We start from the raw sequence: 10,854 nt of genomic DNA, 5'->3' as shown, positions 1-10,854 counted from the left end.
GCGCACCGGTCTTGTTTGCTAAGAAGAAAGATGGTTTGTTGAGGTTGTGCATTGATTATCGGAAGTTGAATCATGCCACCATCAAGAACAAGTATCCTTTGCCAAGGATAGATGATTTATTTGATCAGTTGAGGGGAGCCAGTTGTTTCTCGAAGATTGACTTGAGGTCTGGCTATTATCAGTTGCGGGTTAGGGATGAGGATATCCCGAAGACAGCATTTCGTACCCAGTATGGACACTATGAGTTCCTTGTTATGCCTTTTGGCTTGACTAATGCGCCAGCGGCATTCATGGACTTAATGAACCGCGTCTTTCATGATTACTTGGACCAGTTTGTGGTAGTTTTCGTGGATGACATTCTTGTGTACTCACGGACTCGGGAAGATCACGAGGTCCATTTGAGTATTGTTTTACAGATTTTGCGGGAGCACCGATTGTATGCCAAATACGAGAAATGTGAGTTTTGGCTACAGGAGGTGAAGTTTTTGGGGCATGTTGTTTCAGAAGGTGGAGTATCAGTTAATCCATCAAAGGTTGAAGCAGTTTTGACTTGGGAGCGACCCAAGAATGTGTTTGAGATCCGCAGTTTCCTTGGTTTAGCGGGTTACTATCGGAGATTTGTGAAGGATTTCTCCCGTTTGGCAGCTCCTATGACCCGTTTGACCCGGAAAGGGGTCAAGTTTGTCTGGAATGAGGCCTGTGATTCATCTTTTCAGGAGTTGAAGACGAGATTGACTACAGCTCCAGTGTTGGTGATACCTGAGCGTGGCTTGGGTTATGTGATCTATTGTGATGCTTCACGTGACGGGTTGGGATGTGTGTTGATGCAGGATGGTATTCACGAGTACAACTACCCTACTCATGACCTGGAGTTAGCGGCAGTTGTATTTGCCTTGAAGTGTTGGAGACATTACTTGTATGGTGAGAGATTCGAGGTATTTTCAGATCACAAAAGTCTCAAGTACCTTTTTTCCCAAAAGGACTTGAACAACAGACAGAGACGATGGGTTGAGTACTTGGAAGATTACAACTTTGATTTGCAGTATCATCCGGGCAAGGCAAATGTTGTAGCTGATGCCTTAAGCCGGAAATCTCGTGGAACTTTGGCCAGTTTAGCTATTTGGAAGTGGAAGATGCTTGAAAACCTGGCAGAGATGGGATTACAGTGTTTTGATGACGATGTTGACAGTGAGCCAGCATTCTTGTTCAGTCTTGTGACTCAGCCTACTCTTGTTGTACGAGTGATTGAGTCACAGAGACAGGACCCGGACTTAGATGCCATCCACGCTTTGATCTCTAGTGGTGAGACAGTGAAAGATTGGGCCTTGCATGCAGATGGGGGTCTACGGTTCAAGGGTTTGTTGGTGGTTCCCACAGTATGTCGTGAGGATGTCCTATGGGAGTTTCACACTTCCCATTTTGCAGTTCATCCAGGTGGTACTAAAATGTATTACAATTTGAGACGTCAGTATTGGTGGAGCGGGATGAAGAATGATGTTGCACAGTTTGTGGCTAGATGCCTTACTTGTCAGCAAGTGAAGGCCGAGCATCAGAGGCCAGCAGGTTTGTTGCAACCATTACCTGTAGCGCAATGGAAATGGGAGCATATTGCTATGGATTTTGTGACAGGTTTTCCAAGGTCAAGGAGGGGCAATGAGGCCGTATAGGTCATCATTGACAGATTGACCAAGACAGCTCACTTTTTGCCTATTAAGGCAACAGATGATGCAGAGAAGCTTGGTGTTCTTTATGTGAAGGAGATTGTAAGGTTACACGGAGTTCCTGTAACCATTGTGTCAGATAGGGATGCCAAGTTCACTTCGAAGTTCTGGGAAGGACTTCAAGCAGCGTTTGGTTCAGCGTTGCATCTTAGTACGGCATTCTATCCACAGACAGACAGTCAGTCGGAGCGTACTATCCAGATTTTGGAGGATATGCTTCGGGCATGTGTACTTGATTTAAGAGGTAGTTGGTAGGATCACCTTCCACTTATTGAGTTTGCCTACAACAACAGTTATCAGGCGAGTATCCAGATGGCTCCATTTGAGGCGTTGTATGGTAGACCTTGTAGGTTTCCTGTTTGTTGGACTGAGGTAGGTGAGACAGCCGCCTTAGGACCCGACATTGTACTCGAGACTACTGAGAAGATTAAGTTGATAAGACAGAGGTTACTTACATCTTAGAGCCGACAGAAGAGCTATGCGGATAAGCGGAGACGATCGTTATCCTTTGAGGTGGGCCACCACGTTTTTCTACGGGTTTCTCCATGGAAGGGATTGATGAGATTTGGGAAGAGTGGCAAGTTATCGCCACGATTTATTGGACCATTCGAGATTTTGGATCGGGTAGGAGAGGTTGCCTACAGACTTGCTTTACCACCACAGATGGACAGAGTTCACAATGTCTTTCATGTATCGATGTTACGAAAGTACGAGCCGGATCCATCTCACATTTTGAGTTGGGTTGATGTGGATATTGATGAGGATGTTTCCTACGAAGAAAGACCAGTTCAGATCCTTGACACTCAGCAGAGGGTGTTGAGGAACAAGACGATACCAATGGTGAAAGTCCTTTGGAGACACCACGGAGTCGAGGAGGCTACTTGGGAGCTTGAACAGGAGGTTCGGTCCAAGTACCCAGCGTTGTTTTCTTCCTCAGGTATGTCTTGATTTCGAGGACGAAATCTTTTTAAAGTTGGGGAGAATGTGATGTCTGTGTAAGTATATGTGTATTGTGTGATGTATATTGAGTAAAAGAAAAAGAGAAAACAAATTAAAATTTTGGTGGGACCCACCACCACACCCAAAAAGGGTTTGAGACCACAATTGGTCTCCATTTTTCTTCTCTCCCGCTGGCCCCTCCTTCTGTCTCTATTTCTTGATTGTTCTTTTTCTTTTTGAACTCAAACTTCATTCTTAGATTACTCCTCCACCTTTTGTCGGATTGAGGTGCCGTTTGAGGCAAAACGAAGCTCGTGTCAAGCTCTACACATCCATACAAGCAATTTTAGATTTTGTACCCCTTTGGATTTCGAATCTTGAGACCCATTTTCTAGGGTTTTGGTGCAATCTTGAGGTAGGGGCATCTTAATCCACTCTCTTCTTGTTCCATTGTGAGTTATGCTCTTTTGTTATGCTAGACATGCTAAATTTGAGAATTTATTTGCTTCAATGAGGTGTAAGTGATGTTTAAAAAAAATTCATGTCTTAGGGTTATGATTTGTCTATGTGAAAAACATGTATAGATGATGGCTTTGTGGTGTTTTTTGTGAATTATACCTCTTTTATGTGCTAACATGCTTTACTTGGGGATTAATTGTGTTAATGATTATTTTAATGTTGTCTAGAGAAATGTATGTTTATGCACATGTGATATATTATGTGAAAAGCTTGCCTATATGTTGAGTTTATGTCTACTATGTGTAAACTTGCTGAAAGTGATGTATGAGACCATGCTTAATTGTATTGTGCCAAAATTTCACATTGTTATGATATTGAGATTATATGTACATTCTTGGACATGTCATTGGGATGCATAAAATGAGAGAATTTGTCTTGAAATGAAAATAAGGAATTTTTGGGAGATGATAGTTTTTGTGAAATGGTTTTGATAAACCCGGTCGCTGCGGGGTTACCAACGGGCCGGAGATTAATATAGCTTAGAGGGGACTAGGGAGTCGCCCTAGTGTGGTTGAGCTAGCTGGGCTCCATAATGACGCCGCGGGATTACCAAGGGTGAGGGACACTAGCCAATCCTCCTCTCGTGTCGCGGCGGGGTTACCAAAGGGCGAGCTGTATTAACGTTTGAAAGTGATAGTTTTGAGAATGAAAATGGGGAGTGTCATTGACATGCATTGTATTTCATTGCATTGCATTGCATTGCATTGTTTATAATTAGAATTGAATTGTATGTTGTATTTGATCTCCTACGTTGTATGATCCCTATCTTCTATTGGCCTATGCTTTGCTTGAATTCACAAGGACACAAGATTTGTGTCTTAAGTGTCACCTACTGAGCATATAGCTCACCCTACTATTTATACATTTTTTTCAGGTCTTGGAAAAGAACCGGTGAACGACAACCCACCTCAAGCTTGAGCGATACTAGAAGCTCACTTCTGTGTCTTTTGTATATCTCCCATTATTTTTGCAAAGTACTAAAAGAGTGAAGGTGTCTATGTATATTTTGCAAAACTTTGTCATGTATTGTAATTAAGGCATTTGATGATATTTTGGATGTGAATTTGATAACATGTAAACCTTATTGATGAATGGGGAGAGTAATACTAGTTTGAAGTATTATTGAGGTTATTTGATTGTGTATTATCATCTACTATTGCCGTGAATTCGGAATTTGAGCCATGATAGGTTAAAAATGAATTTAAATAGGTTGTGATAGGCCTACTTTTAGTGGAGGTCATGCCGATTTTTTTTTGGTTTAAAAAGTATTAGTTTTGAGTCGTTACATCATGTTACTGGTGCCGTTGCATATGTCAAGGCTGCCCAGCCAGACTGGTCTCCTGCTGCCATTAAATTTGCCCTCATGACAACAGGTCAGAAATAAGAGTCGCTACTTCTGTTGATATCGGTACTGTTACTGGAAATGTTTATATGGAAACTATCAAATCCTGTTAATCAAAATCCAAGCAATAACCTTTTCTATTGATATCTAGAGCGACAAATTAAGAATACATTGTTCTTGACTGGTTTTCGCAACCGTCATATGTACAATGCTGCCATCAGATGAGGGAACATGTGGACCCTCATGCTAGTCTTGCCATCACTAGCACACATCTCCATTGACACTCCACTTGCGGAAGATAATCCCCTTCATTATAAGAACAAAACCAGCACACAGAAACTCTCATCTTTTACATCATATTAGTGATACTAGAACTGACTGTAATTGATTTGACTTATCTTTTTCTTTATTATCCGCTTATGTCATGGATCCGAGGAAGCACGCAGACCTTGAATTTGCTTATGGATCTGGTCACATAAACCCGGTTGCTGCAGTTGACCCTGGGCTAGTCTTTGATGCATCTGAAGCAGATTACGTTAACTTCCTCTGCAAGAAGGGCTACAACATAACCCTACTACGACTAGTCACGGGAGATGAGAGCAATTGTGATGGCATAGAGCTTGGAAGAGGATGGGATCTCAACTATCCATCATTCTCGCTCCACGTGGAAGATGGCCAGCAGATCATGGGTGTCTTTACCAGGACAGTGACCAATGTTGGCGCACCAAACTCTACTTATACAGCTAGCATGTACATACCTGCTACCATTAGTGTTACGGTGGAACCTTCCGTCCTGACGTTCTCTGCAGTTGGATAGAAGAAATCATTCAAAGTGAAGGTCAATGGGCCAACAATTGCACAGCAGCCAATCATGTCCGGTGCTATCACGTGGAAAGATGGAGTCCATGTGGTGAGAACTGCCCTTGTGGTTTTTACCGCTGCTCCCTATAATCTTGACAGCCACTCCATGCTTGAGAAGAAGTCATCTTTTGAAGGTTCTTCAGTAAATCACAAGAATGGGATCCTTGGGCACACGTAAACATCCAAGACTCACACACAACATATCAACCTTTTACTGCTTCTATTGCGTTAAAATTTCAAGGTCTTTAATGTATTTAACATAGCAATGTGACTAGGAATGGACCAAGTCACAACCGAGAAAAATGCAAGGGCGAGAAAGATGGCGTGTCAAGGTTACTGTCTCTTTGAGATCTTTTTTAAAATAATAAAACTGAATAATACCGCTCCCTCCTAAATTCCTATCGGAGGCAGGTGCTCTCTCATGCATGAAATTGTGTATGCGTGTGTCACCTCTTTCATGCATGAAATGAGCTTTACCTTATAAAACTCTATAAGTCATGGAGATAGCATGAAGACCTTGAATTCATTTGCATTTCTGCTCACACAAATCAGGTTGCCGCATTTGATCCTGGGCTAGTCTTTGATGCATTAGAGGCTAATCACATTGACATCCTCTATGTGCAGGGCTGTAACACATTCAAACTAAGACTCCTAGTGTCGCAGTGAAGCTTAACAAATAATATCCTATTATAGCATGAGGACTTTGTATAGCTAAATCAGGAGTTTCTACTCTGGCCGCATGGAATACACCTTTGCATACTTCATAAGGTCCCATATGTAACAAACTGTTCGCTGTCTAAGTCTACTAGCTCTATGATCAGCTAACCATCTGTGTCGGTCCTTGGGCCAACAGCAAACTCTTCAGGCTCTAATTTAAAAAGCATGCGGTTTACAATATAGCTGTTGAACAGCAATTATACATATTGCACTTCGGCAAATTAATTCTTCAAGAGACAAGGCCTACAGTCTAATTCTACGACTAAATTAGATTAACTGATTTCTAGTCAAACATTTCATCCTAGTCATTACATTGGCTCAAAAATATGTTCATTAATCACATGTACAGTTCATTGGTTCGACCATTCGAACCTGTGGCAATTGCAACAAAATAATTCCAAACAGACCAACTCATTAAGGGAAAACCGTAGATTCAAATTAATTTATTCATAAACAAGTTAATATGAACACAACAAACAAATACAGCAATATCACAATCATGCACGTTACCTGGAAAGAACGTACCCACGTGTAACTAGAATTAAGATTAAGAAATAGAAGCTCATTAAACAAAAATTCCATTAGAGACGGACAACATTTTTGGACTACATAGGATATTCAAATTATTTATTTGTAATCAAGTCAATATGAATACAACATTCAAATACAACAATATTGCAATCATGCATGTCATGTGGGAGGAACCAATATAGCAAAAATATCGCATCTACCCACATGAACTATAATGAAAATTAAGAAATAGCAGCTCATTTTAAAAATAAAAAAAAAAAAGAAGAAGAAAAAGAAAACAAAAAAAGAAAAATCAAACCTTTAAAGTTTCAAGCTACCGGGGTCTTCCAATTTGGCTTGAATACATATTATACCCAGTTTCAAGCTACAGGGGTCTTCCGATTTGGCTTGAATACATACTGTATGAGGGACTCCTTAATGGATAAGAGCTCGGGAAATTCCCGCTTCAGTTTGGTGGCATCAAGTTCATTGTTGCTCCTTGGAGCAATGATGACCTTTGCCTGCTCCTCAAGAGTAAAGTTCTTCCATGTGAAGTTGGGATCAATATAATCCCGGTACATCTCTAAAATCTCATTGTGGCTGACCACCCCAGGATTTGTGAAGTTCCATATCCCAGTGAGATTTCTCTTTGCCATCTCAATGGAAATGGGGAGGAGTTCATCCAATATAGTCATAGAGTTTGGTATGTCCACTACCTTCTCATATCGAGTTATCTTTGTGATGAAGTTACGGGGGTTGGATAAATCAGATGAGATTGGCATCCTGACACGCAATGTGCAGACATTTTCATAATTTTTGAGCAAATCTTCCACCTTTCAAAGATCAGTAAAAGGAACCGTCAGAACTATCAAGTACCATGAACAAAGAAAACAGTAACAGCAGCAACTGCAACAATATTCAATAGAAAACTCCAACTTTCAAGTGTTCCATCAGATTCTTTAACTTACAAGCACTGATATCAATAAAGAGAAAATACCATCAGAATTAACAACAAAGTGACTTCCACCTTTAATGTCCAAAAAATACATTCTTTATCCTACGGGCATTGAAATAGTTAGGCATCTTATTGCATATCAGCATATCATTAATTTCGAGTCGACAAGATATGGCAATGTTTTTCTTTTTCTTTTTTCAGAGACAAAGGTATTTGTCAGATGGCAATCTCATAGAATGAACTGAGATGATTACATATTTAGTACCATTTTTTTCATTCTATCCATCATGTACTGGATAAACAAACATTGCGAAAAGAGTAAACCCTGACCCCACCGCCTCACTTTTAGATACCATAACAGCTACCACAATGCTACAAAGACCTTGGTGATGTTGTGGATAAACATGACTCAGCTGCTACGCACTTGTCCCAGAAGACAACTCACCATTTTGATGCAAAGGCAGAAAGCATATTCATTTAGGAAAAAGAAATAATTTTTCACAGGAGTCCAACATTTAATTTATCTAAAAGTTAAACACTCCAAGGTTAAATCACAAACTTGAAAAAGTTTCCTAATTTGTTCCAAAACTAAGCATATAGGTGCTGATTTGGTCATAGGTTTACAGCCATGGTTCCAACAGTGTCTCCCTAACTCTCATAGATACTACGGTTACTACCTAGTCACTGGAATATCAAATTTTATTGTGTACCCAGATAGATATACAAGAGATAGATAAGAAGTAATTTGTTATGTACTCTAACGTCAACTCATTTTTTTGAACAATTAATAATCAAACAACCTTGCAAAGGAAAGTACAAAAAATTAATGAATATCCCCAGTTAAGGAAAGTTGTAGAGCCATAAACCTCTGAATAAATGAAGTCAAGGCAATTAGCTTAGTTAAGATGAGATAGTAGCCTGCTCAAAATTCTCACACTAAATAAGAAGCTTCAAAATAAAATTAAGCTCAGCCTGTATCCAAGTATCAATTCCAGCTACAAATGGCAATTTAACCCATTTAGAAAGGTACCTGCTCCTATTGAGATGGGTTTGGGTAATATTTAATTCGGATGGGAGCTGTTTCGCAGAGCCAAAAATCCATCTATCCAAACCCATCCATATTAGTCAAAATATTCAATAATTAATGAATCATCCTATTATTAGAATTCTTATCTTTTCATTCTTTTCGCATGGTCATTTAGATTTCGAATTAGAAAATTAACAGCTTCATGCATATAATTATTAAAAATCTGTTAATACTTAGATTTTTCAACAAAAAAAAAATCCCAAAATTTGTAGGATTAATTTGTTTTTTTTTATTTTTTTATTTTTCAAAAATGCGTAACGGTACAATCCATATCCACCCAACCAAGAGTAGTTGAGACGGGTTTGGGAAGGAGTTTTCCTTCATCAGCACAATTTCATACACATGAATCAAGATCACAGATCCAACACACACCACACCCAAAGCAGTTAAAACCAAAGCACAACACATCTAAACTCCGGAACTCTGCATTAACAAGAACAAGAAGCAAAAAACATAGATCTTTATTAACAATTAAACATCATAAATCATTCAAAATTGACCTCTAATGAGAATTAAGTATCAAAGCAGTTAAAACCAATCATAAAACATCTAAAATTCTGTACTCTGCATTAACAAGAACAACAAGCATTAACATAGATCTTTATTAAGCATTAAACATCATAATCATTCAAATGACCTCTAATGAGAATTATACATCAAAGCAGTTAAGACCAAATCATAACACATCTAAAATCCCGCCCGTACTCTGCATTAACAAATAAACATAGATCTTTATTAAGCATTAAACATCATAAATCATTGAAAATTGACAAAGCAGTTAAAACCAAATCATAACAATCCCGTACTCTGCATTAACACGAACAAGAAGCATAAACATAGATCTTTATTAAGAATTAAACATCATAATAAATGACTTAAAATTGATCCCTAATGAGAATTAAACATCCAACATTTACGATAATCTGAGATAGAGTGACTCACCATGGCCTTGGTCTTGGAATAGAAAGATCCGATGAAATTGGGTGTGTCCTCCTCCTTGAACCCGACGCCCGAACCGAGGAGATGATCCGAATCATACTCGAATATACAGCCAGTGGCATAGTTGATCAAGATCAAGCTTTTGTCTCTGCACACATCGGCTAGGGTTAGCGTTCCGGCCACATTGGTCCGTATGGTCTCGACCTTATGCGATTCGCACCAGTCGACGTTGGGACGGCCGGTGACCCCGGCGGCGTTGAAGACGTGGCTGGGCTTGACGGCGGCGAGGTCAGCTTCGAGTGAGGCGCGATTCTCGAGCCGGCCAGAGCCATAAGCGTAGTCGATGCCTTGGGATTCGCAGAGCTTGCCGAGATTGCCACCGATCCAGCCGGTCCGGCCGTAGATCAGGAACTTGAGAGGCTTGTCTGACTTTGCTGGGAAACCCATAGTAATCGAGAGAGAAAGCAGAGAGAGACTAACTGGTAGTGACTTTAGTGAGTGAGCAAGAAAGATTGGATCTGAATATGTTATATATGTACACAGAGAGAGGGGGAGAGAGTGTGTGTGAGAGAGCTTTTCCTGGTATGTGGGGAGGATGTAAGTTGGTTTAGGTGCTAGCGACAGTGATGTGTCGGTAATATATCAGCACAGATTTTAAATGAATGATAAGAAATGGCCACCATATATACACACCTTTCTTTTTTTTCTTTTTTTTTTTTTGTCAATTAATGGCGTAAAATTCTCTTCAATTTTTTTAAAAAAATAACATGTAAATTTCTTATAATTTAGGATGTGTTTTGTAATTAACTTTAATGGCCAATTTAGTAATTGCAAAGTTACACTCTTACACACTCCACAATCTACTTGTACTTTTGTTTGTAAATTAAGTATGTCATTTTATTTATTATATTTATTAAAAATATGATGTAAAAGAGTATAAAACAGATTGCAAATTTCACATCCCAATTAATGAAGAATGCCAGGAGGAATAAATTAAAGGGAAAATTACATATAAATGGAGTCAAAGTTCCATATTTACTTAGAAACTGAGTCAAAGTTCCATATTTCTCTAAAATGGATTGCTGAGGTGGTACATGATTTTTTACCGTTTAAAAAATGGTGGTGCCTAAAATGCCCTACCCTAACAAAAAAGTAGTACCTTCAGTTCAAAAAAATAATACCTTCAGTTCAAAAAAGTAATACCTTCGGAGAAAAAGTAGTACCTTCACGGGTGTTTAAAAAACATGGTACCTGGACGCCAAAA

General features: G+C 39.4%; 1 protein-coding gene and 1 long non-coding RNA gene across 2 annotated transcripts; one reads left to right on the top strand and one right to left on the bottom strand.

The window, feature by feature from the left end:
* Positions 1-2,540: 2,540 nt before the first annotated feature.
* LOC132282856 (uncharacterized) lies at positions 2,541-4,298 on the top strand. Its single transcript, XR_009471904.1, has 2 exons — positions 2,541-3,112; positions 4,054-4,298. It is a non-coding gene; the product is annotated as an uncharacterized LOC132282856 (long non-coding RNA).
* A 2,356-nt stretch (positions 4,299-6,654) lies between these two features.
* Positions 6,655-10,213, bottom strand: LOC132282855 (bifunctional dTDP-4-dehydrorhamnose 3,5-epimerase/dTDP-4-dehydrorhamnose reductase). Its single transcript, XM_059784667.1, has 2 exons — positions 9,594-10,213; positions 6,655-7,442 (listed from the first exon to the last, which is right to left on the bottom strand). Exons 1-2 carry the CDS (start codon positions 10,035-10,037, stop codon positions 6,990-6,992), a joined length of 897 nt encoding a protein of 298 aa, XP_059640650.1. The 5' UTR covers positions 10,038-10,213; the 3' UTR covers positions 6,655-6,989.
* Between the last annotated feature and the right edge of the window lie 641 nt (positions 10,214-10,854).

The sequence above is a fragment of the Cornus florida genome, unplaced genomic scaffold (assembly GCF_030987335.1).
Source record: "Cornus florida cultivar Cherokee Brave unplaced genomic scaffold, ASM3098733v1 CherokeeBrave_3.0.0_Hap2_Chr11, whole genome shotgun sequence".
NCBI lineage: Eukaryota > Viridiplantae > Streptophyta > Magnoliopsida > Cornales > Cornaceae > Cornus > Cornus florida.
This window is presented reverse-complemented; position numbering and strand designations above follow the sequence as displayed.

Coding starts and splice junctions, on each gene's coding strand:
- LOC132282855 (XM_059784667.1), bottom strand. CDS start 10,037: ATGGGTTTCCCAGCAAAGTCAGACAAGCCTCTCAAGTTCCTGATCTAC. Junction 7,443..9,593: donor ATTCCAAGACCAAGGCCATG/GTGAGTCACTCT, acceptor GATCTTTGAAAG/GTGGAAGATTTGCTCAAAAA.